Source organism: Mobula birostris, chromosome 11 (genome assembly GCF_030028105.1).
Source record: "Mobula birostris isolate sMobBir1 chromosome 11, sMobBir1.hap1, whole genome shotgun sequence".
Classification (NCBI taxonomy): domain Eukaryota; kingdom Metazoa; phylum Chordata; class Chondrichthyes; order Myliobatiformes; family Myliobatidae; genus Mobula; species Mobula birostris.
The window spans coordinates 61,030,480-61,057,370 of NC_092380.1; the positions used below are offsets into that span (position 1 = coordinate 61,030,480).

The 26,891-nt window shown below is 42.5% G+C and overlaps 1 protein-coding gene across 3 annotated transcripts in view; it reads left to right on the forward strand.

Annotated features, from left to right (window-relative positions):
• The window catches only part of ano9b (anoctamin 9b), a 159,640-nt gene that overhangs the window by 19,874 nt on the left and 112,875 nt on the right, over positions 1-26,891 (forward strand). For all 3 annotated transcript variants that reach the window (XR_011887860.1, XM_072273127.1, XM_072273128.1), the window contains exons 2-3: positions 2,266-2,334; positions 11,461-11,574. Coding sequence is in view for 2 of the 3 variants with exons in the window: in XM_072273127.1 (XP_072129228.1) it covers positions 2,266-2,334; positions 11,461-11,574 (183 nt within the window). In the remaining variant the exon portion in view is untranslated. The remainder of the gene's footprint in view (positions 1-2,265; positions 2,335-11,460; positions 11,575-26,891) is intronic.

The following is a 26,891-nucleotide window of genomic DNA, read 5'->3' on the forward strand; positions in this document are numbered from 1 at the left end:
ACTTTTGTCTGCCCAACACACTCTTTGTTTATGCCCTACTTTGTTGCATTTTTCTAAACGTTTCTCCTTTAAATCTGCATTTATGTATGTGAGCCCCTGCTACAATGGTAGCACAATTTGTTCGGCCAGGCTGGTTTCTGTTTAAACGTTGCAATTTGTTCACACTCACTTTCATTCCTGACTCAACTCAGCTGTGTCTCTGTCTGCTGTTTCCATTGGAACTGGTCTTTTAAATGTAAGCCATGATTCAGTTAAGAGCTGTTTTTGAATGCTTTCTTTTAAGATTCCACAAACTAATTGATCTCTCAGTGCATCATTAAGCCCATTACTGAACTGATAATGCTTGGACAATCCCTTCAATTCAGCCATGTAAACTGAAGTGGACTCTCCTTCTATTTGATTCCACTTATGAAACCTAAAGTGTTCTGCAATCAACAATAGCTTCGGTTCTAAGTTTTCCTGCACTACTTTCACAATAGCAACAAAACTAATTTCTGATGGTTTGGTTGGAGCTGTCAAACTTCGAAGCAAACTATATGCCTTTAAACCCAATGCACTCAGCAAAATTAGCATTCGACTCTCATTGGCTTTTTAATTTGCTTCAAAATACTGTTCCAATAGTTCAGTACAGATGAGCCAACTACCCACAGAGCAATCAAACATGCCTTCCCTTCCATAGAACATGCGCTGGCTGCTTTTTTTAAAGTCAACCATCTCTCCACGTGCTGGGCTGTGTTTGCTCTTGCTGCATTTATATTCAGTTCGAAAGTCTCACTGTGCTTGAACAGGTCGGTAGCCATCATGGGTCACGTTACTTCACACTTTATATTACATGGGTCTGTTTAACTTCAAAACATTAAACTATTTCAAAGGAGTCTGAAAATGTGGGTCTAACTTCGAGTTTATCAGCAAGGCATGCACCTATCACGTGGTAGCATGATGACGTATGCAATTAACATATTTATACATATAATTTGTAATGAATTATTTTAAACAAACAATAATGTTTTATCAACAATATATTTACATATTTATGTTTACTCAAATATTACTTAAATATTAAATATCCAACACTCTCCTCCCCAGAGCTGGTGTAATCAGTTTTATTTCTCTCTCATTTTAACGTCTGTATTATCCACTAATTGTTCAGTGAAAAAGGAAACCTAGTTATGTTCATGATAACACACTTATACAATGGATGAGTTGATGCCATATGGAGGAAGGAATATTGATAGTGAATTGTTGTGCTCTTGGCAATCTTGGCAATAGTGTGGGCACGTGGCCAAGTGGTTAAGGCGTTCGACTAGCAATCTGAAGGTCGTGAGTTCGAGCCCCAGCCAAGGCAGCGTGTTGCACTTAATCACACATTGCTCTGCGACGACACGGGTGCCAATCTGTATGGGTCCTAATGCCCTTCCCTTGGACAACATCAGTGTTGTGGAGGGGGGAGACTTGCAGCATGGGCAACTGCTGGTCTTCCATACAACCTTGCCTAGGCCTGTGCCCTGGAGAGTGAAGACTTTCCAGGCGCAGATCCATGGTCTCGCAAGACTAACGGATGCCTTTATATAATTAATGGCAATCTTTGATAACATTTTTCTGGATTAGTGTGCAGGATCTATCAATCATATAATACAGTTCAATGACTGCCTTTAGTTTATCCTAGAGTTCTACAATAGGAGCTATCCTTGTTATTTAATACCAGTAGGTATGTTTGGGCTTGCAGATATTTAATCGACCTTGATGCATCAGACTTTTCATATTGAGATTTATGAGCTTAACAATTAAACCTCAAAATTCTACTTGTGTGTAGATATTTAAGCTGGAGTGAAGCGTTGTATGTTGTGCTTGGAGATCCACTTAATGACTTCAGATGAGGTTGTGTAATTCCTAAAGGATTGTTTAGGACAACAACTCAAATCAACAGAAAGTGAATCCAAATTAATTTGCCAATCTTTTACTTTAAAAGATCACTTTAGCCTTCATTTACTCTCAATTCCTATGAGTTTAAAAAAGGCAGAATTAAAGTTCCATGTCATTTCTTTGTTAGTAATGGCATTTATATTCTTCAGATATTTTATCCAAAACTTTCAGTGTGAAAGGTAATCAATAAAGTGAAAATATCATGTAATTTTATTATTAAATAACCTGCAGTTTTTGAAACTTAGTACCTTAGGCAATGATATCCATGAAGATTCTATAATTACAGATGTGAACACTAAACTGCAGCATATGTATCTGATTATCTAATGTTTCTTTTACCAGAATGAAATGATTAACATTGTACCCTGCAATGAAGAGGAGTGCCCACTATTTGAGGATAATAATATACAGGTAATTTTATTTTTAAAATACTTAACATAAAAAAATAAGTAAATCTGAAAAATGTGAATGCTGTCATTCTACTGGCATGAACTCTAAAGGTTGTGACCCATAGGTGCTCACTTGTTCTACACTGAACTATAAGTATCTTAATGGAGTTATTGACATTCCCAATCATCACAGAAGAGTAGGTACCATGCTTTTTTCTCTTTTCTCAGTTGAACATTGTCATTCAGTGTTTAGAAATGCGGCTTTGTTTGTATGCCTGTTGGCTCTTCCCTTGGTGGCCGATTGCAGTTTAATCACATTCTTCATCTTCACTCCTTCATTCCCTAGTAGCTAAGACTCTCTCTCTTTCCGGGGGCACCAGCATGCTCACAGGCCCTCTCATCGACGCACAGGAAGGGATTGGGGTGGTCTCTGTTTGACTGCACGGACCTCTCCCCTGTGGCACCCCCTTCTGAACTGTCCAGTCGATTGCTGGCCCAACTGCCGAAAGGGCCCAGCTCATTTGTATTCACTCCCCATTCAGGTTGGGGACTGCCTTCAGATGCTGCATGCAATCCTTCTGTCTGCTATGCTATCAAAGTTGTGGAACCCGCTGCCTCTGCTTTAACTTAAATCCCTCCCCATCTATTTTCCCCAGTATCTTTTCTATTCTATGCTATTCAACTAATCATCTACCTTCAGCAACCAGCCTTCATCACAGAGTAACATGGCCATCACACCTTAGCATGCTATTAACAGGTTTCTGTCAAGTTCTTGGTATCTTCTGCCTTCGCGTTTGCTCTGGCTTTCCATGAGCTGTGGTCAGGTCTAGTGTAGCCAGCTGGTGTTCATCCCTAGGATTCTCTGTAATTTCATGGTTACTGGGTACACTTGATCTCCCACTCTGTCTGTGGGGGTAACAAGGTGAGTCCACTGGCTGTCTCGCTGAGCCTGCACACAGACACAAGTGTCACTTGTTCAAAGTGTTATCTATGGTCCTACCCATCTGGGGGCAAACCCTGCTCTCTCAGGCAGCACCCTCACCATTATTTGGTCACCCAGCTGTGGAAAGACCATCTCCCTCCCCCCCCCGCCCACCCCCGGTACTCTCTGATCAGCAATGTGCTGCTGTTGTTTTGCTCAATCCTTCAACACTCTGAGTTGGTTACTGTTGTGTCTGTGCACAACTACATATATATTAAATCAAAGCATGCACGCGGGAGATGGCTTTAACTGGTGTATTCACATTGCAGCGCGAGTGAGAGAGAGGACCATGTGCATACGTAGACAACAGCACGTGTGCAGACAACAGATCAATATGTAGTGCATTGATCCTTACATTACACTTCCTCCCCCTTTAGATTAATGCAACATAAAACTGTATATGTACAAAACATTCAATTTCCCTTTCATAAACCCATATGCCAAATAAACAGGCTTTCACAGCAACAGTCCATAACTAACTTCACAGTTCTAAATGTTCAGTCTTTAGGGGGCCTTTGTTTCTTTCAGGATAGCACCTCTGGACATCTCTGGCATCAGGTTTGACAGGTGTTTTGTCAATGATAACATTCTCGTCACACTCTGGGCCCGTGGACTGGCATCAGGTCTGGTAGGTGTCTCATCTAAGACAATGTTCTCAGTTTCTGGTGTCACATTGCTGTCAGTGACATCATCACTGATAGGTAAGCCCGGTGACAGTAATGTGTCCGTCTTTTTGGATGCAATCGACTTGGGTGTGTTCTTCAGTTGAGCAACCAGTACTTGGTCCACATGATGTTTCCATGACTGATCTCCAACATCCACTGTGTAGATCAGTGGTTCATTTCTTGTAGCTATCCTGCTGGGTGTCCACTAGTCTTCTCAGTAATCATGTTCTAGGACTTCCTGTCCAAATGTGAAGCTCCCTGCTGCTTCCCTTGGAAAATGACTGAACTGTTATTTTGTACTTCCCTCCAGAAGTCTAGTTTCAGGATGTCTATGTGAAATGTCAGATTCCTGCTCATGAAGAGTATTGCAGGTGCTTGATTTATCATTGCATGAACAGAGTTCCGATACAGAAAAAAAGTTGTTCACCTTGTGCTGTACGGAAATGTCCTCCAGTCCAGCGCATAAATGGACTTCTTGAATGTTTGGATAAACCTTTCAGCTAAACCATTCATTGCTGGGTGGTGAGGAGCTGACTTGAAAGGTCTGATGTCTTTTTTCTTCATGAACAGTTGGAATTCTTCCGACCTGTATTGTGATCTGTTGTCACTCACAATTTGTTCAGGTAAGCCATTTCTGGCAAAGGTAGTCCTCAGACCGGAGACCGTCTTTGCTCAGGTGGTTGACTTCATTGGTATAACCTTTGGTTACTTCGAATGAGCATCCACAGCAGTCAGAAACATGGAGTCCATGAATGTCCCAGCAAAGTCAGTATGTACTCTTTGCCATTGTGACAACGGCCACTCTCACGGGTGTAATGGTGCCTGTGGGGGTGCATTTTGAACCTTTCGGCATCCCCAACAGCTTTTAGCCAAGTTTTCAATCGGTTTACCTAGTCCCTTGTCAAACCCCTTCTCATTAGCATTAAGCAGCTGTGACAGTTAGTGCTACCATTTAAGCTGCAGTTGCCTGTTGATGTCACACTGAGAGCTTTGATTGAGTGCCAGTCTAATTGGATTTTTCTCAACTATTCACGTCTAGAAAGTGCTGGTCCTCCACTTATCAATACATAGAGCTCTAACTGTTGTGTTTGGCCCCCATATGTCACATTTACTTTCAGTTTGTCTTTGGGAGACACTTTTTCACCTGTGTAAGTGTAATAGTATCTTAGAAAATCGTCTGTTGCAGTCAGTCTCTGAATTTATGGACAAAACTTCATTTATATCTAGCTCCATTTTCAGTTTTACACTGAACACATTTATTGTGATCCAGATGATTTTATGATCTGTTTCTGTTATACTAGGTAGTTCTAGGCTTGACAGTTCATTTTTGTCAGGCTTTATGTTGTCTGATTCTGTTTTACATTTTGTAACTTCTATGCATTTGCTTTGTTTTGTGTTTGAGACTTTTCACTTGGTTTTGCTTTTTGTCTGCCTTACACATTCTCTCTACGTGACCTTCTCTGTGACACTTAACTGCAGCCTTTTTCTTTGAACCAACAGTTATTTGCAACATGGGAGGATTTACTACATTGATAACATCTGTGGCTTTGTGCACCATTTTGTCCATTTCACATTCTAACCACCTTTTCTGTAGTTCTGCTCTGGTCCCTAACGATATTGCAATTGTCAATGCCTGTTCTGAGTCTAGGTCTCTTTCTGCCAGTAACCTCATTCGAGTGCTTTGACTATGCATGCCACATACAAGCCTGTCTCTTCATGCATCAGAAGGTCCATCTTTAAAGTCCCTGTACTGGGAAAGGTTGTGCAGTTCTGCAATGTATTCAGAAAGACTTTCACCTTTTGACTGGTTCCTTTTGTAAAATCTAAATCTCTCAGCTAATACCAGTGGTTTAGGACTCAAGTTATTTTGTAAAATTGAAACAATTTCATTGAATGCCTTGCTTGCTGGATTTTCAAGGGTTACAAAGTTGTGTAAGGGACTGTACATTCTTGCACCCAATAAGCTAAGAAGTGTAGGGGCTTTTTTTTCGCTCTTCTACGTTGTTTGCATTAAAATACAGTTCAACCCTCTTGTTATATGTCTCCCAGCCTTCATTAGTGCTATCAAATTTGTCAACTTCCCCAAAAGAAGCCATCCAGTTTATTGTGTCTTTCACTGTTATTATGCACAGTACTCACACATTTGTTAGTGTCTGTGACAGCCTTCTTGTGCAGTTTAACTCTCGGTATTTCATCCCGTAACTGCTGGTGCCATTGGTGATATTCTCTGACATTCAGATTCGTACCTGTCGCCAATTTGTTGTGTCTGTACACAATTACAGAGCAATTAAATAAAGACACGCACACAGGAGATGGCTTTAACTGGTCTATTCACATTGCAGAGAGAGAGGACAATGAGCATGTGTTGATAACAGATTAATATGTAGTGATAAGGTGGTGGTGAGGGGTGTCATTGCTCTAAAAGAAGCAGATCCATACATTACATTTTCAAAGGCCTTTCACATACTGTGTCATTCTATCCCTGAAACACCCAGTTCACCGAAACCCACAATTACTGGATAAGCGAGTCACATTGCTTGCTCCATCAATGATTAGTAGTGGGTGAAACCCAGCATGCGGTTTGGGTTTGCTTGTAATCTCATCAGGATTTCTGGTAATACATCAACCCATGTCTTTCCTGTCTCAGCAATAGCTTTGGCTAAGGCATTCTTGATTGTTCGGTTCATCCTTTCTACCATTCCTGAATTCGAAGGGTGGTAGGGTACGTAGAGCCGTTGTCGAATCTCTAACAAAATTGGTATATTTGCCTCATCACTTTCCCTGTGAAATGTGCTCCCTGATCCGAGTTCACCTGGACTGGGGTTCCCCACCTTGGGAGGATTTCCTGAACTAGAATCCGTGCAGTGGTGCTGGCGTTGCAGTTCCTTGTTGGAAAAGCCCCAACCCATCAGCTGATGTGATCCATGATTACTAGGTATTAGCTTCTCCTCCTGCTATTCGGCAGGGGCCCTGTGAAGTCAATCTGGATGTTTTACCTGGGTCCCCTTAGCTGTGGCTGGTTTGCCAGCTGTAGCTTTATGCCTTAATAGGGTAATGCTGGGTACAAATGACACAACGGTGGCAGATGGAACTTAATGCAGACAAGTGTGAGTTGTTGCATTTTGGAAGGACAAATCAAGGCAGGACACACACAGTAAATGGTAGGGCACTGAGGAGTTCGGAGGAACAAGGGATCTGGGAGCTCAGATACAAAATTCCCTGAAAGTGGCGTCACAGGTAGACAGGGTTGTAAGGAAGGCTTTTGGCATCCTGGCATTCAAAAATCAAAGTATTGAGTATAGGAGTTGGGATGTTATGGTGAGGTTGTATAAGACATTGGTGAGGCCAAGTTTGGAGTATTGTGAACAGTTCTGGTCACCTAACTATAGGAAGGATATCAGTAAGATTGAACGAGTGCAGAGAAGATTTACTAGGATGTTGCCAGGTCTTCAGGAGTTGAGTTACAGGGAAAGATTGAACAGGTTAGGACTTTATTCCTTAGACCGTAGAAGAACGACGGGGGATTTGATAGTTTAGAAAATTATGAGGGGTATAGACAGAGTAAATGTGAGTAGGCTCTTTCCACTTAGATTAGGAGAGATAAATACAAGAGGACATGGCTTTAGGGTGAAAGGGGAAAGGTTTAGGGGGAACATTAGGGGGAACTTCTTCACTCAGAGAGTGGTGAGAATGTGGAACGAACTGCCATCTGACATGGTAAATGCGGGCTCTCTCTTAAGTTTTAAGAATAAATTGGATAGATACAAGGATGGGAGAGGTCTGGAGGGTTATGGATTGGGAGCAGGTCAATGGGACTAGCGGAATAAAGTTTCAGCACAGACTAGAAGGGCTGAATGTCCTGTTTTCTGTGCTGTAATGTTCTATGGTTCTATAATTTCTCAACATTCCCTTCCCTGGCACCACAAGTCCTGCAGGACGGTTGTGATCATGCTCTGCTTTCCCTGATACATCTCCCCATGATATAACTTCAGTAGTATCGGCCTAATGCGTGGTGGGGCCTCTATGATTCCTTCTTCCCTGTGTGTCCAGCTCCCATATGGGTCCTCCTTAGCTCCCTCTTTCCTTCTCTTCTGCCCCCAAACCTTCATATTTTACTAAACTGGCTTCTGTCGATTCTTCCTACACACTTGCAATTTCAATGGCTTCTTGTTCCTCTGCTGCCTTCTTCACACTGATGTCTGCCCACTCATTTCCTTTCTGTTCCTTACCCTCCCCTTTCTGGGGAGCTTTTACTTTAATTACTGCCACCCCTCCTGGCAGACTCACTGCTTCCAGCAGTTGTCGTATTAGGTGCCTGTGCTGAATACCTGCCCTTCTGCTGTTGGTGACGGCTCTCAGGCTCCCTGTATTCATGAGCTCTACAATGTGTGTAGTATGAGTTGTCCCATCATTACAACTGGTTCACTTCTCACACTGCCCAGGTAGTGCAGTCTAAAGCTGCTATGCAGCGGGGAAGTTCTACTGCAATGGGTGCCTCTTTTATTGAATAATATGCCACTGGCCTTCTTGTGTCCCCATGGTCCTGCACCACTGCATTTAAGTACCCTCCCTCATTGTTGCAGTCTAGATGAAAGGCGTGAGCCACATCCAGTAATCCTAGCACGGATACGGAGACCATGGCTTTCCTGATATCTGTAAAAGCCTTCCTTAACTCACATCCATCTTGCTTCCTCCAGAGGGGGTTCCCTCCTTCAATCAAGGCTTGTATCAGGGCCACTAGTGCAGAGAACCCAGGTATGAAATTACGCAGTAATTGAATAGACCCATTACCTTACTCACCCCAAATACGTTTACTGGGTGGGGCATGAAGCTGATTGCCAATATCTGTCATCTGACATAGCCTTCCTTGTCTGTGAAATGATGTAGCCTAGGTACTGTCCGGTTTGTTTTCCTATCTGAGCCTTGTGTGGACTGATTTTAAACCCCTTGTCTCACAGTATCTCTAAAACACTGGCTATTGCCCCTAAATGACCTGCTATTACGGGCGGTATAGTCTATTGTTAACCGAAATGATCCATCGAGCTTCTTTACTCACCATATCAATGAGTTAGTAGTTGATGCAATCTCTCTAAGTATCCCCTGGTGTTTTCATTCTTTCACTATACCCTGAATTGCCGCCAGTGAAGCTACACTGGCTATGTTGTGTTCTCTGTTGGTTGTACGTGTTCGCTGCCCCTGGCTTGTCCATATTATTTCTCCTTTTCCTGAATCTATAATGGCCCCTGCTTCCTTTAGGATGTCCAGTGCAAAGATAGTGCCCTCATTATTGGGAGAGACCTAGAAGTACACTGGAACCTACATTCCACGGACTTTGAGTATTTGTGACTCACTTCTTTCTTATTTCACTGTTTTTCCTCCTACACCTGTAATATAAGTAGTTTGACCAGTTGTTGGCAAGGGTAGGTCAATTATCTATACCGATGCCCCTGTGTCCACTAACATATCACATTGCCGGCCCCTGAGCAATGCCCTTGCGTACATCCACAGTCACCAGCACTGGCAGCGGGGGCTGCCGCCACATCTTTTTCTGACCAATGTGCCGACTTCACCAGCTCTTTGATACATAAGAAATAGGAGCAGGAGTAGGCCATCTTTCCCATCGAGCCTGCTCCATCATTCAATCATCTCCATCTCCACCTCCACCTACCTACCTTTTCCACATAACCTTTAATTCCCCTACTATGCGAAAATCTATCCAACCTTGCCTTAAATATATTTACTGAGGTAGGCCCTACTGCTTCATTGAGCAGAGAATTTCATAGATTCATCACTCTCTGGGAAAAGCAGTTCCTCCTCATCTCCATCCTAAGTCTACTCCCCCAAATTTTGAGGCTATGTCCCCTAGTTCTAGTATCTGATCAGATACAGTCAGATTGGGCGCTGGTGGGGTGAGCAATTGCGTGTCGGCTTTGACTATCACCTGTTTTTCTTTCCTCTTTTTTGAACACTGCCACCAACCATGTCCTGATAGGACATAGCTGTAGCATATCAACTGGTTTACCCTCCCATGTCTATTCCAGCAGTTCCTTGCTACGTGCCCTGGCTGCCAGCACACAAAATAAACCTTCTGTGACATCACAGCAACTGCAGCCACTGTAGCTACTTTACGATTTCTCTTTCACTTTCTTTGGTCTATCTCACAGGCCCCCGAAACTATCACAGAGTAGGTCGACCCCACTGCTATCTCTAAATCTAAAGCTTCCTGTTGGGCTGACCTCAGGCCTACCTTCATCATTTCAGGAAGACTGGGTTGTCCCTCCCTGGATTATCTAACCCTAAATATTCCTCATATGTTCAATATTTAGGTTCTGCATAATCCATGGCTGTCTCATCATCTCTTTGAATCATTGCCATTATCGTTTCCCAGTTACTCTCACCTCCCAACAGTCACTGTTTCACTTCCCGCTTAAAAGAGTGAAATTGTTCTTCATTGCTGGTGTTCCTGGTACTTGCTCATGTACCATCCCACTCCTGACACCAAGTGTTGTGTGAATGAAGTCACCAGAGAAAAGTACTGGTAGCTATGAAGCAGCTTTATTTGACAAAACAAGACACAGCAGGCATCAAATGGAGAAGCTTTCGGTCGAAAGGTGCCTATGCCCTGCACTACACATGCTTTATGTGCACCTCAAAGGACAATTCCATATTTACAATGCTTTCTTTGAGACTACACCCAAACTTCACGCCTCCTGATTCACACCCACACCACAGACATATAAATGAATTTTAATCAGCATTGTCTGATCACTGTTTCATGGCTTTTAGGAAGGTATTGTTCATTTAAATTAAATCTACAATTAACATTCAGATTTGAAGATTGGTGATTGAGAAGTCATTTACTAAATGTAAATGTTCTAAACCCAAAAATCACTCTAACAGTAGGTATCATGTTTTCTCTCTTTACTCAGTTGAACATTGTCATTCAGGTACATTGACTAGATAGGGAGAACCCCAGTTGCTCTGTACCACCTAAAAAGTTTTCTTAACTCAGTAATTACTTTCAGAGTCCAACTCATGCTACATTGCTCTAAGATAGTATTCCAGACAGATAAATCATAAAAACAGATGCAAGAACTTCACCAACTGCTGTCATTTTGGAGAAGATACTGGGGCTTTTACAGAGACCACTGATATGGTATAGAATAGTTGACCATTCATGTGATTTTTGAGTTCAATGCAGAAAATACACCACTTTATACGCTCTAAAGAACACTATCAGATCAGACTGGAAATAAGCTTTCCTGTGTATTACCCCAGTGTTAGCCGTTTATGAAGTAGAGCAGGAATTTGTGCTCCCTTTATATTGACACATTAAGCATTCTCACAGTAGAATCTGCAAGACATCTGTACTGGCAAATATGCTCAGTCCAAATGCAATACATGTTCGAAGGGAGATGGAGCTCTCCAGGAAAATGGAAATGTTTGCTATGTTTTGACATTCTAAACCCATTTTCAGAATCATTATATATTTACTTTTCAGGATAACATTGACTTTGTCCTAGTGGCGAAAAAAACAAAGAATGCCAATGGCAAAAATAAAGATAATAGGCAACTTTATCTGAGAAAATTAAGTGAAATGGGCTTCCGAATAATGGTGAGTAGAATTATATCAATGTGAAATCTGAATGAATTTAACTGTAAAAGCTATATATTAAGATTTAAAACTACACTTTCTTTGAATAGAATTTTGACACAGATTTAATGAATAATGACTGGTGTCAATTCAACTGATAATGATTTTTATAAGGATTTTTGAGAGGAATTTTAAAAGAGTAGAACTGATGAGATATACAAAACAGGGCAGAAGTACTGCATTGAGTGGGTGGTCCTCATCTAAGTTCCATTATTAAGTTGTTCAAGTTAGAATCCACTGTTGAATTTTACAAGCATGGATCAGTAAAAGTTTTAAAAGTAATCACAGTCCACTATACGTTGAGTTATTTTTTTACTCAGAGATGAATAAGACAGGCAATTCTGTGGACACGAGAAGGAAACACAGATGGTAGTTTGCCTCCCAGGGGCCAGGGTCCACCATGTTTCTGAACGTGTCCACAATATCCTGAAAAGGGAAGGTGAGCAGCCAGAGGTCATGGTACATATTGGGACCAATGACATAGGTAGAAAAAGAGAGCAGGTCCTGAAAGCAGAATACAGGGAGTTAGGAAGGAAGCTGAGAAGCAGGACCTCAGAGGGAGTAATCTTGGGATTGCTGCCTGTGACACAGACAGTGAGGATAGGATTAGGATCAGGTGGCAGATAAATGCGAGGCTGAAGAATTAGAGCAGGGGGCAGGGATTCAGATTTCTGGATAATTGGGACCTCATTGGGCCAGGTGTGACCAGTACAAAAGGGACAGGTTGCACTTGAATCGGAGGGGGACCAATATTCTTGTGGGCAGGTTGGGAGTGGTTTAAGCTGTTATGTCGGGGGATGGGAACCAGTAGAACTGAGGATGAATCAGCTGGTTTATAAGTGGATGATGAGTGTAACATGAGTGTAAGGAAGGACAAGCCAATGATTGGGTACAAGTGCAGACAGAGCAAAAGGTTAAGTTGTACCACAGAGGCAAAATTCATAAGGGTGAAGAATGCAAGACTGAAGATGCTGTATTTAAATGCGCGTAGCATTCGGAATCAAGTGGACAAACTCATGGTGCAATTAGAGATTGGTCGGTATGACGTTGTGGGAATCACTGAGTCATGGCTCAAAGAAGGCCATAGTTGGGAGCTTAACATTAAAGGGTATACTTTGTATCAAAAGGACAGGCAGAAAGGCATAGGCAGTGGTGTGGCTCTGTTGGTAAAAGATGGAATTACATCTTTAGAAAGAGGTGACATAGGGTTAGAATGTTGAATCTTTGTGAATGGAGTTAAGAAACTGCAAGGGTGAAAAAAACCACTACGGGAATCATATATAGACCTCCAAATAGTAGCCAGGATGTGGGCTTGAAATTGTAAAGGGAGCTGGAAAAGGCATGTAATAAGTGTAATGTCACAATTGTAATGGGGGACTTCAATATGCAAGGGGGTTAGTAAAATCAGGTTGGTGTCAGATCGCAAGACAGGGAATTTGTTGAAAGCCTATGCAAAGGCTTTTTCGAGCAGCTTGTGCTTGAGCCTACTAGAGGAAAGGCTATCTTAAATTAGGTGTTGTGTAATAACCTAGATCTTATTAGGGAGCTTAACGTAAAGGAACCCTCAGGAGGCAGTGATCATAATATGATTGAATTCATACTGCAATTTGAGAAGGAGAAACATAAGTTACATGTATCAGTATCGCAATGGAATAAAGAGAATTACAGAGGTATGAGAGAGGAGCTTGCCCAGGTGGATTGGAGGAGGCCACTGGCGGGGATATCGGCAGAGCAGAGATGGCTGAAGAAAAAATCCTTTTGGCGTTATAGGAAAGAACCTGGCATGGATAGAGGAATGGCTGACAGGCATGAGGCAGTAAGTGGGAAAAAAGGGGAGCTTTTGTGGTTGGCTGCCAGTGACTAGTGGTGTTCTTCAGGAGTCAGTATTGGGACTGGTACTTTCACATTGTTTGTCAATGATTTAGATAATAGAATTGATGTCTTTGTGGCTAAGTTTGTGGATGAAATGAAGATAGGTGGAGGGATAGGTAGTGCTGAGGAAGCAATGCAATTGTAGCAGGACAGACAAATTGAAAGAATGGGCAGATGGAATACAATGTTGGGCGATGTATGACAATGCATTTTGGTAAAAGAAACTATTATCTAAATGGGGAGAAAATTCAAACATCAGAGGTGCAGAGGGACTTAGGAGTCCATAAGACCATAAGACAGCGGTCCCCGACCACCGGGCTGCGGATCGGTACCGGGCCGTAAAGCACGTGCTACCGGGCTGCGAGGAAATGATATGAGTCAGCTGCACCTTTCCTCATTCCCTGTCACGCACCGTTGAATTTGAACATAGGGTTGCCAACTGTCCCGTATTTGCCGGGACATTCCGTATATTGGGCTAAACTGGTTTGTCCCATACGGGACCGCCCTTGTCCTATATTTCCCCTGCTAAGGTAGAGCGTTCCTATGAAACCTTTCGTGCTGAAATGGCATGAAGCGAAGAAGCAATTACCATTACTTTATATGGGAAAAATTTTTGAGCGCTCCCAGACCCAAAAAATAACCTAACAAATCATACCAAATAACACATAAAACCGAAAATAAATAACACTAACATATAGTAAAAGCAGGAATGATATGATAAATACACAGCCTATATAAAGTAGAAATCATGTGTGTACAGGATAGTCGGGAAGATTAAGGCAAAACCGATTTGTGGGGAAAAAAATTGGCACGTACGCGCATACGCACATCACATGCGCACACAGGTGCCCATGCAAGGCTTCATGGTCATGGTAGTCTTTCCCAGGGTAAAGTGTCCCGGGATTTGACTGCTACTTTCGTCTGTTATTTGGGAGTAAGAAAGTTGGCAACCATAACTGTAAAAGACATGTTGAGGTGAGTTTAACCCTACTTGAACATCACCCCCTGCCCCCCAGGTCGGCCAGTCTGCAAGAATATTGTCAATATTAAACTGGTCCGCGGTGCAAAAAAGGTTGGGGACCCCTGCCATAAGGCATAGGAGCAGAATTAGGCATCTGGCCCATCGAGTCTGCTCTGCCATTCAATCGTGGCTGATCCTTTTTTTTGATCTTCTCCTCAACCCCAGTTCCTGGCCTTCTCCCCGTAACCTTTGAAGCCATGTCCAATCAAGAACCTATCAATCTCTGCCTTAAATACACCCAACGACCTTGCCTCTACAGCAGCATGTGGCAAGAAATTCCATAAATTCACCACCCTTTGGCTAAAGAAATTTCTCTGCATCTCTTTTTTGAAAGGGTGCTCCTCTATCCTGAGGCTACACCCTCTTGACCTAGACTCTCCCACCATGGGAAACATCCTTTCCACATCTACTCTATCTAGGCCTTTCAACATTTGAAAGGTTTCAATGAGATCCCCCTCATCCCTCTGAATTCCAGCAAACTCCAGACTCAGAACCATCAAATATTCCTCATATGATAACCCTTTCATTCCTGGTGCAAGACTCCCAGAAGGTTCATTAATGAAGTATCTCAGGGTTAAAGAAGGGGTGAAGAGTGCTTGTGCAAGACTCCCAGAAGGTTAATTTGCAGGTTGAGTCTGTGGTAAAGAAGCCAAATGCAATGTTGGCATTTATTTCAAGGGGAGTAGAATATAAAAGCAAGGAGATAATGCTGGGATTTTATAAGACACTAGTCAGGCTGCACTTGGGAACTGTCAACAGTTTGGGTGCCATATCTCAGGAAGGATGTGTTGTCATTGGAGAGAGTCCAGAGGAGGTTCATGAGGCTGATTCCGGGGATGAAGGAGTTAAGATATGAGGAGTATTTGACAGCTTTGGGCCTGTGCTCACTGGAATTTAGAAAAAAGTGAGGGGATTTCATTGAAACCTACAGAATGTTGAAAGGACTATATAAGGTGGATGTGGAGGGGATGTTTCCTATGGTGGAGGTCCAGAACAAGAGGGCACAGCCTGAAAACTGATAGAGTGCAGCACATGTTCTTTGGCAGGGAAGACACAATAATTTTTTCTAAAAGTCAGAAAGGAGAATTCAAGGGTTTATAAAAAAGTGAATACTGGGTGATAATAATAAGAAAAAAAGCACAAATGGCTGGCTATATCGGAAAGATTGACATGTTTGATTACACAATGGGTATCTGGCTCATGTATACTGAGTTGATTCAGCTATACTGTATTTTGAAGCAAGTGAAATAACCATTGAGAAACAAGAACCAATTTTGCTGAATGCTTTGGGTTTAAAGGCATACAGTTTGCTTTGAGGTTTAACTGCTCCAACCAAACCATCTGAAATGAGCTTTGCTGATATTGTCAAAATAATACGGGAACACTTAAAATTGAAACCATTGTTGACTGCAGAACACTTTAGGTTTCATAAGCAGAACCAAAAGGAAGGGAAGTCCATTTCAACATACGTGGCTGAATTGAAGAGATTGTCTGATTATTGTCAGTTCAGTAATGGTCTTAATGATACACTAAGATACTGTTTAGTTTGTGAAATCTTACAAGAAAGTATCAAAAATGGCTGCTAACTGAAGCAAGAATAGTTGAAATAGCTGTTTCAATAGAATCTGTAGTCAGACACAAGTGAGTTGCAGTTGTGACGAAAAACCAAGTTATCAGAAGATTGATGCTGATGAGAGAGATAAGGGAGACAATGGAGAAACATTCAAAATGCTAATAAGAGAGAAGAGAGAGATTAATGAGAAAGAAACACATTTCAGATATTGACAGATGGGTTGTTTTGAACCTGAACTGTTTGAAGTTTGATGGACAAGCGATACCCCAGCAGGGGGATAAAAAGAACAGGTTCGCTAAGGCACGACACACACCATGAGATCACGAGATAACGAGACCCTGGAAGAGCGGTGTGCCCCCACAAGTTGGTGGGAGTTGGAGGTCTGGTCGCAAGAACCGACCATAGACGCACAGGGTGAAAAGGTACAATCGGCGGGAACCTGGTATGTGTGTCCGCCCTTGCCTGGGTGCCGGGTTCACCGTGGGAGAACGGTCGTATCCGGAACGGAGGGGTCACAGTCGGTGACCACAGAAGACATTAAAAGGGTTCGCCCGAAAGCTAACTGCGAAGAACATCAAAGGTCTGTCTGAATCAGATTTGCGTGTTATCTCTCTCTCTCTCCAACGGCACAACAGCGATTACTGCAAACTGTACTAAGCTGAACTGAACTCTGCGTCACTTGAGACTGATCACTTTACCCCTAGACTGCGATACAGCTTGGTTGATTCCTATTACCCTAGTTCTGTGTACGTGTGTTTTATCATTGCTAACCTGTTGCATTTGTATCCTTACGATTAGAAGACTGTGTTACTTATTTCTTTAATAAAACTTTATTAATTTCTGTTAAACCAGATTCCAACTAAGTGGTCCATTTCTGCTGGTTTGGCAACCCAGTTACGGGGTACGTAACATAAGTGGGGATCTCGTCCGCGATTTTGAATGCCAAATTCGGGACTGGGTAAATTGATTGGGTTAAAATTCCCGAAAGAAAGAAAGGGCAAACAGCAGAAATGGAGATTGAGGAATTTCTAAATGCGCCAACCTTGGAGGCATTAGAGGATGCCAGGAAATCAGAATTGGCAACTGTGGCCAAACGGTTGAATCTTTTTAAGGGGAAGTCGACAATGAGGAGAGCGGAGATGCACAGAGCTATCATAGAGCATTATGTATCTAAAGGTGTGTTTCCCCAAGGAGAGCTGGAGGTGGTATCTATGGGCAAACCTGGTGGAGAAGCAGTACAGCTGCAGATGGAAAAATTGAGACTCGAGCACAAGTTCCGGGTAAGGCAGCTAGAACAAGAAGAGAAACAGTTAGAACGGCAAGAGAGAGAGAGGCAGTTAGAGCGACAAGAGAGAGAGAAACAGAGGGAAAGGGAATTTGAGCTGGAGAAGTTAAGGATGATGCTAGTGCAGGGGCCCATGCCGAATCAAGGTGGAGGGTTCAGGACGACCCAGGAGGTTAGGCTGGTTCCCCCATTTAAGGAGGCCGAAGTTGATCGGTACTTTCTCCATTTTGAAAATGTCGCTGCAAGTCAGGACTGGCCGAGGGATAAGTGGGCTGTTTTGCTTCAGAGCGTACTTAAAGGAAAAGTTCAACAAGCTTACTCGGCATTGTCCGCAGAAGATGCCCAGAGGTATGATGTGGTGAAAGAGGCTATACTCAGGATTTATGAGTTGGTCCCGGAGGCATACCGGCAGAGGTTCCGGAATGCGAGGAAGCAGTGGGGCTGCATGTATTTAGAGTTTGCTCGTGAGATGCAGATGTATTGTGAGCGTTGGTGCGCCTCGAAAGGGGTCAGTGGGGATTATGACAGACTGCTACAGCTAATACTGATTGAGCAGTTTAAAGGTTGTGTCCCTGAAGGTATGAGACCCTACCTAGATGAAAAAGAGGCAGACACCTTAGCCGCAACTGCTAAGTTAGCGGATGAATATGCGTTAACGCACAAAGCGAAGTTTACCCCGAGTAAAAGCTACCAGAAGGGTAGTCGAGAGGGCGGAGAGAGTCCGCTGGAAAAGCCAGAAAGTAAGCCAGGCACTAGTGAGAAGGATAAGGAAGACAGGAAGCTGTTTGTTAGGAAGTCTCCTGGGGTCGTATGCTATAATTGTGGGAAAGCCGGTCACTTTGCATCCAGGTGCTTTGCCCCAAAGAAGGAGATGGGGAAAGGGAAAATGACGGTTCCGACTGGCTGTATTGAGCTGGCAAACAAACTGCTAGGGGAGAAGAGGTCTGATAAAGTTCAGGAAGGGCGCGAGAAGTTTATTTCGGCCGGATTGGTGTCGGTGAAGGAGGGGTTAAACCCGGTTCCAGTACGGATCTGGAGAGACACTGGAGCTTGTCAGTCATTGATCTTAAAGAGTGTGTTAGACTTTAGTTCAGGGACCCAGACTGGGGAGGTCAGGGTGATAAAAGGCATTGGGAAAGGGACTGAAGCAGTAACATTGCACCAGATACACCTAAAAAGTGACTTGGTCTCCAGACCGGTCACGATCGGGGTGAGGCCCGAACTACCGATGGAAGATGTGGAGGTCTTCCTCAGTAATGACCTCACCGGCGGAAATGTGTACTCAGCAGTAAAACCGACAAGCCAGCCTGCCAGCATTGAGGCCCCGCCCATGGACTCATAGGTTTATCCTGTTTGCGCAGTGAATCGGCGCATGTCCAGAAAGGCTGCCGAAGCGAATATAGATTTAGCTGAGACGTTTTTACCAGCCTTGTACCAGGAGGGGTTAGAAAGTGAGAAGCAGCGTAGTGAAATGGAAGTTGAGGTAGACCTATCATTAGCAAGGAAGGAATTTATACAGGCACAGGAGCGAGACGAGGAGCTGATGGTTTTGGCAGAGACAGCTCTCTTTGAAGCAGAATTAAAAAAGGAGCCAGTGGGCTATTATGTGAAGGAGTGAGTACTAATGAGGAAATGGAGACCACGTACCGTGCCCGCAGATGAGGAATGGGGGGTGGTACACCAAGTGGTAGAGCCGAAAATTTATGGGGATGAGATTTTTAACCTGGCCCACAAGATACCCCTCGGTGGACATTTTGGGGTAAGGAAGACAGTCGATAGAATCATGAAAAAGTTTTACTGGCCGCACAGGAGGAAGGATGCTATTGAATATTGTAGACGTGAGCTAACAGAGTTACAGGCTATTGATATGCTAACAGCTGGCCACGATAGGCGAGCAGACCTAGTCGGTGTTATCATGAAAATTAATGAGGCTAGGGTGCCACCTGATAAGGGGAAAACCCATTTTGAAAAGATAAGTATGGTGCCGACCAGATGGGAGAACTCAATTGTTTTGACCAACTTTGCTGATGAGTTCTCTCACTTAACCCCCGAACAGAGCGAGCCACTAAAAATGCTAATTAACCGGCATGCAGACGAATGTCCGGATGTCCAGAGGCGATGCAAAGAGCTGGGACATGGTGTTGTTGTCACATCAGGTCAGCCTAGTAAGCAACACTCCTATAGGATGATTAATTCAGTGACAAAAGGGCTAAGGAACGCAGAAGCGTATATTTACAATGTAGTGGTCTGGAGTGACACGTGGGAGGAGCACATTGTGGCAGTGGAGGAACTGTTTAAAAAGCTGGTTGAAGCCAGCCTGACTGTGAACCTCGCAAAAAGTGAATTCAGTCATGGAAAGATCACTTATCTGGGATTTGTGGTAAGACAGGGGCAGCTGGCACCAATGCAGGCTAAGGTGCGGGCTATCTCTGAAGTCCCCGCCCCGACAGACAAGAGAGCCCTGAGAAGGTTCTTGGGGATGGTGGGGTACTATCAGAAGTTTTGCAAAAACTTTGCGGATATTACCCTCCCTCTTACTAAGCTCTTGCCAAAGAATGCTAAGTTTGCGTGGGACGACCTTTGTTATATTTGTCCGGGTCGGAAACCACTGAGAATTTACACTGATCACAACCCAGTAGTGTTTTTGGGCACTATGAAGGATAAAAACAAAAGGTTGCTAGGTTGGAGCCTGGTCTTAGAGGATATTAAAATAACACATATAAAAGGAACGGAAAATGTGATTGCTGTCTGTCAAGGTGTTGAAAACTTAGTTCTCTGTATTAGCCTTACAGCTGATGACCCTGTATATTAGTGTGTATCTAATAATGTATTCATGCTCATAATTTTTACCCCTGTAAAAATCCTTTGAAGGATAGGGGTGTGACGAAAAACCAAGTTATCAGAAGATTGATGCTGATGAGAGAGATAAGGGAGACAATGGAGAAACATTCAAAATGCTAATAAGAGAGAAGAGAGAGATTAACGAGAAAGAAACACATTTCAGATATTGACAGACCGGTTGCTTTGAACCTGAACTGTTTGAAGTTTGATGGACAGGCGATACCCCAGCAGGGGGATAAAAAGAACAGGTTCGCTAAGGCACGACACACACCATGAGATCACGAGATAACGAGACCCTGGAAGAGTGGTGTGCCCCCACAAGTTGGTGGAAGTTGGAGGTCTGATCGCAAGAGCCGACCATAGATGCACAGGGTGAAAAGGTACGATCGGCGGGAACCTGGTATGTGTGTTTGCCCTTGCCTGGGTGCTGGGTTCACCGTGGAAGAACGGTCATATCCGGAACGGAGGGATCACAGTCGGTGACCACAGAAGACATTAAAAGGGTTCGCCCGAAAGCTAACTGCGGAGAACATCAAAGGTCTGTCTGAATCAGATTTGCATATTATCTCTCTCTCTCTCCAACAGCACAACAGCGATTACTGCGAACTGTACTAAGCTGAACTGAACTCTGCATCACTTGAGACTGATCATTTTACCCCTAGACTGCGATACAGCTTGGTTGATTCCTATTACCTTCGTTCTGTGTACGTGTGTTTTATCATTGCTAACCTGTTGCATTTATATCCTTACGATTAGAGTACTGTGTTACTTATTTCTTTAATAAAACTTTATCAATTTCTGTTAAACCAGACTCCAACTAAGTGGTCCATTTCTGCTGGTTTGGCAACCCAGTTACGGGGTACATAACACAGTCAGGAACGAAAGTGAGAGTGAACAAAATTTCAGCATCTAAACAGAAATGAGCCTGGCTGAACAAATTGTGTACTATTGTGGCATGGGTTCATATACACCAAATAAATGGAGATTTAAAACTGAAACTTGCAGAAAATGCAACAAATTTGGACACCTACAAAGAACATGTTGTGCAGACAAAATAAATGAACTGCACAGAGAAAAGAAAGAGCAAAATGGTCAAGTTGCAATTTCAAGATCACTAATCTGCATGCTGTTGATGAAAAATCTGGTAATGATGAGAGAGACGCAGGACTGCATAGCCTTAAGATTTACAGTGTGAAAATTAGCAACAGACAAGTAATCTGGCTTACACCAGAAGTAAATGTCAAATTAATTAAAATGTAATTGGACAGTAGTTCATCTATTTCAGTCATTCCACAAAATGAATTTGAGGGGCATTTCAAAGTTTGTAAAAAGAAGCCTGCAGGTATCCATCTAAGAACTTATACTGGAGTAAAGGTAACTCCTGTGGAAATGACATTCGTAACTGTGGAATACAACAACCAACAAACCACATTGAACATTTATGTGGTACAAACAGAGGACCAGCATTGTGGAGGTGTGATTGGCTGAGGCAACTACAACTTGGCTAGAGATCTATCCACCATTTGCATGCCACATCTCCTATAATAAAGTCAACTGAAAGCGATTTAAGAAAGATTCTGGATGATGTCATGATTGTCTCCATGCCAAACACCATGAACTGTTGCCCAACAGAGGACAGGTTTTGGTGCTAACCACTGTGCCACTGTTTGGAAAGCATATTGGACCAAGGAAGGACCTCCAGCGAGAAAGTAATGAAAGCAGTGGGCTGACTACAACAGTTTTCGTAAGTAATGAGAAAGTTTCTGATATATTAATCAGGCAGTTACTTGTGAAATGTGGCTTGGCTTTAAGCTGGAAGCTTGAGGAGCTTCAGGGAAGTTGTAAGCATTCGGCTTTTGTAAGTACAAGGAACCAGAATCTACTCTGCGTGCATTTAAGGTTATTGCATGAACTTCAAGTGGGAGGCAAAAAGCTGCTTGTGAAAGTAAATGTAAAGACTAAAGCCCAGCTGGTTGAATGAAAGGCCAAAAAGAGAGGAGTCAAAGGAGATACAAAAATAGAGGATTCACCAGAAAATGTTTTGATTGAGGGAACACAGAAATCAGAATCAAAAGGAGAGCAATAGAATGATTAATAAGAATTAAATGAACCTTCCTAATATCAAAGTGCACAAACTAGAAGATGCAAAAGGTATCTAGAGCTGTCAGAATCACTCCTACAACCACCATGGAGGAGGCACCAGAGCCTGAGATTGTTTTCACAGCCACAAGTGTCAACTGACAGGCAGGAAAGACGTCATCCCACAATAGTAAGACATCCTCCACAGCAATTAAATCTTTAGACCTGAATGGGTCAACTTAAACATTTACTATGCTGTGGATGTCTGTATTGCAATTGTATTATATGATATACTGTGTATATAGTTGAGATGCATTCTTATTTTCCAGGGAGCAGGGAGGAGCGCTGTGTATTTAATATTTCAGTAATAGTTGAGTAATCTTGTATACAAAGGGTGATTGATAAGTTCGTGACCTAAGGCAGAAGGAGATGAGTTATTAACTTCAAACTTTCTGCATTATCACTCAAGGAGTTGAACTGCACGTGCATGTAACGAGAGCGTCTTGGACCTCCAGGTGGTCCACAGCAGGGGTGATTGATAAGTTTGAGGCCTAAGGTAGAAGGAGATAAGTTATACAGCTCTTGTTGCATGCATGTGCAGTTCAACTCCTTGAGTAAAAATGCAGAAAGCTTGAAGTTAATAACTCATCTCCGTCTACCTTAGGCCACGAACTTATTCATCATCCTAGCTGTGGACCACTTCTGGATGTCCAAGACGTCGACTTCTACAAAGAAGGGATCCGTATGCTCCACGACCGCTGGACTAAGTGTGGAAATGTAGGAAAAATAAATGTGCTAGGTTTTCTAAAATTGACTCCTTCTACCTTAGGCCACGAACTTATCAATCACCCCTCGTATATCCAAACCAGATAAGAATCAGGTTTAATATCATCGCATATGTCATGAAATTTGTTGACTATGCAGCAGCAGTATAATGCAAAACATAACAATGGGAAAAAAACTGAATTACAGTAAGTATATATATCAAATAGTTAAATTAAATAAGTAGTGCAAAAATGGAAATACAAAAGTTAGTGAGGTAGTGTCCATGGGTTCAGTATCTATTCAGAAAACAGATGACAGAGGGGAAGAAGCTGTTCCTGAATCTTTGAGTGTGTTCCTTCAGGCTTCTGTACCTACTTCCTGCTGGCAGCAACAAGAATAAGTCATCACCTGGGTGATGGGTGCCCTTAGTGATGGACGCTGCCTTTTTGAGGCATTGCTCCTTGAAGATGTCCTGGATACTATGGAGATAGTTCTCATGATGGAGCTGACTAAGTTTACAACTCTCTGCAGCTTACTTCGATCCTGTGCAAGAGCCTCCCCATACCTGATGGTGATGCAGCCAGTTAGAATGGTCTCCACAGTACATCTTCAGAAAATTTCAAGTGTTTTTGGATACATACCAAATCTTCTCAAATTCCTGATGAAGAATAGCTGCTGTCATGGCTTCTTTACAGCTACATCGATATGTTGTGTCCAGGTTAGATCCTCAGAGATATTGACACTCAGGGCTTTGAAATTGCTCACTCCGGTGGACTTCCGGGTCACCAAGGGAATGGCGGCGTAAGGAAAAGGTCTCTCGGCCAAAAAGAAGGTAAACTGCCCCAAAATAGAATTTAGACGAATACTTATTATTGTATAACTATATTAATAAAAGGGGCAAGAATGATGTCTAAGAACAAGATTAAAAAGTCCGCTCCGAAGGCTGATAAACATAAAGAGACGCAGCAAGGCGACGGGCCTAGCTCCCCCACGGCAAGCCAGGACGGAGATAATGAGGAGGAATCGGTGAATCTGTCTTTGATTCTCGGAGAGATTCGTGAGTTCCGACAAGATAACAACAAACAGTTGGAGGATATTAAAGGAGAAATAGTAAAAACTAACTCGAGGATAGATGAAGCCGAAGCGAGGATTGTTGGAATTGAAGAGAAGCTACAAAACGCAGAGGAAGTGATAGCAGAAATGCTAAAGCTGCAAGAGCAGCTCCAGTGGAAGCTAATAGACCAAGAAGGCCGCTGAAGAAGGGAAAATGTGAGGATCTACGGAGTTCCCGAAGGAACTGAAGGTAAACCCGGATTGATGATTCCCTTCGTGGAGAAGCTGCTTAGACAGAACCTTGATATACCGGATGCAAAAGACCTACAGATAGAAAGGGTTCACCGCGCGTTGGCACCACAGCCTCCGGCAGGCGCCCAGCCCAGATCGATTCTGGTCAGATTTCTCAGTTACAGAACGAAGGAAGAGGTGCTTAAATGGGCATGGCAAAAGAAAGGTTTCATGTGGAGCAACTGTAAAATCAGTTTAGACCACTATTATGCACCGGGGATCCTTGTCAGACGGAAGGAATATGCGGAAACACGGAGGGTCCTGAAGGAAAACAACATCAGATTTCAGACCCTGTATCCAGCTCGGCTGAGAGTCTTTTACGACGAAGGGTCAAAAACTTACGCTACGGTGGAGGAGGCAACGTTGGACCTGGCGGACCAGGGACTACCAATTAAAATTATCACCCAACCGGAGTCGCTAATGGAGAGGATTCGGCAGAAATCATGGCAGTCAGTGTGGTGAGGACGCTCCACATGAACCAGAGTGTCAAACTACAAGGAAAAGCTGCAAATATTCAGATGCGAATGTACAGAGAATACAGACTAATTAAGAGAAATGACTGAAAAGAGTAAATTGGACTTAAAGGTAAAATGAAAGCTGGTATCTGAAAATAAACTAGACGGAATAACTTGAATGATAGCAATATGGTCGAGACATAAATAGGAGAAAATTCTCTATGATTATTCAAACTGCTGAGGGCCCTCTAACACAGGGTGAAGATAGATGTTATCCCTCTGAACTGAGGCAGGTTGGTGCTCAGGCCTCACTGTGGGAAGTCGGGAAAAATTTTCAAATGTTATACGTTCAAAAATGTCTAGGGTGTGGTTATATGTCTTGGTTTACTGTTGAGAAGGGATTGCTTACTGTTTGGTTAGAAAAGGAGAGTTTTTTTTTCTACTAGAGAAAAATGCAAGTTGAATTGGTAAAAATAATTTCCTATAATGTTAATGGGGTTTTGAATCCAATTAAAAGAAATAAGATTATGTCTAAATTGAAAAAAGAGAGGGCACAAATAGCTTTCCTCCAGGAAACACATATGAGCCAATCCGAACATGGAAAATTAAAAAGAATGGGCTTTAAGCATGTATTTTATTCATCATATAAACTGAGCCACAAAAGAGGGGTAGCTACTTTAATATCAAGTACTCTTAATTATGAACATATTTCAGAGACTAAAGACAAAGATGGACGATTTGTAAAAATTACAGGAAGAATAGAAGGTACAGAAATAACATTGCTGAATGTTTATGCTCTTCCAGGTTGTGAATGGTCATTTTATAGACACATTTTTGACCTAATGGTCAGTTCTCAAGGGGTAGTAATTTGTGGAGGGGATTTTAATATTAGATTAAATCCTATATTAGATTCTTCAAGAATAGTTACTCAGAATAAACCTCTGACTCGGAAAATGAATTTATTGATGGAGGAGTTGGGAATTATAGATGTGTGGAGGGAATTACACCTCACTAGTAAAGATTATACACATTACCTTTTCCCTCATTCAGCCTATTCAAGGATAGACTATTTCTTTATCTTTAATACAGATAGACTCAGGATAAAGTACTGTAGTATTGCAACAATTGATCTGTCGGATCATAGCCCAGTGTCTATGTCTCTAATCCTGGAAAGGAAAATGTGGAAAACACTATGGAGGTTAAACTCACATATACTCAATAACCCGAAAGTAATGGAGAGATTAAGGGGAGAAATCAAAGAATACCTAGACCTTAATGACACGGGAGAAACATCACCAGTGATCTTATGGGATACATTGAAAGCTGTACTGAGAGGGAAAATTATTTCCATTACCACTCACATGAAAAAAATCAATGCACAAAAATTAGCAGACCTTCAAGGAAAATTAAAACAACTTCAAGTTGTAGATAGCAACAAAAGTAATTCAAATGGAAAACAGGAAATTAGGAAATTGCAAAGTGAAATTGACGATATTTATACGTTGGAAACTCAAGGAAATTTTCTTTACCTGAGACAAAAGAATTATGAAGTAGGAGGTAAATCAGCTAGATTATTAGCATATAAGTTACGAAAACAACAAGCAGACAATACAATTCATAAAATATAGAATCCAAAGACAAAGCTTGTGGAGAGTACAATAGGGAAAATTCAAGAGAGTTTTGAAACATATTATCGAGAGCTGTACTCCCAACCCCGGGCATCCAATGAGCCCTATATAGACAGTTTATTGAATTCTTTAGATCTACCTAAACTTACAGATTTACAAAATGAAAGTCTGTTAGAACCAGTAACTGCCAAAGAACTGAATGTGGCCATCTCTAGGTTAAACGCTGGAAAGTCCCCAGGTTCAGATGGGTTTACCTCAGAGTGGTACAAATCCCTGAAGTCACAGTTAGCCCCATTACTACTTAACACCTTTAATTGGATCTTGCAGAGAAGAGAAACTCCACCTTCCTGGAGAGAAGCGATTATTTCAGTTATTCCTAAAGAGGGTAAAGATAAACTAGAATGTGGCAATTATC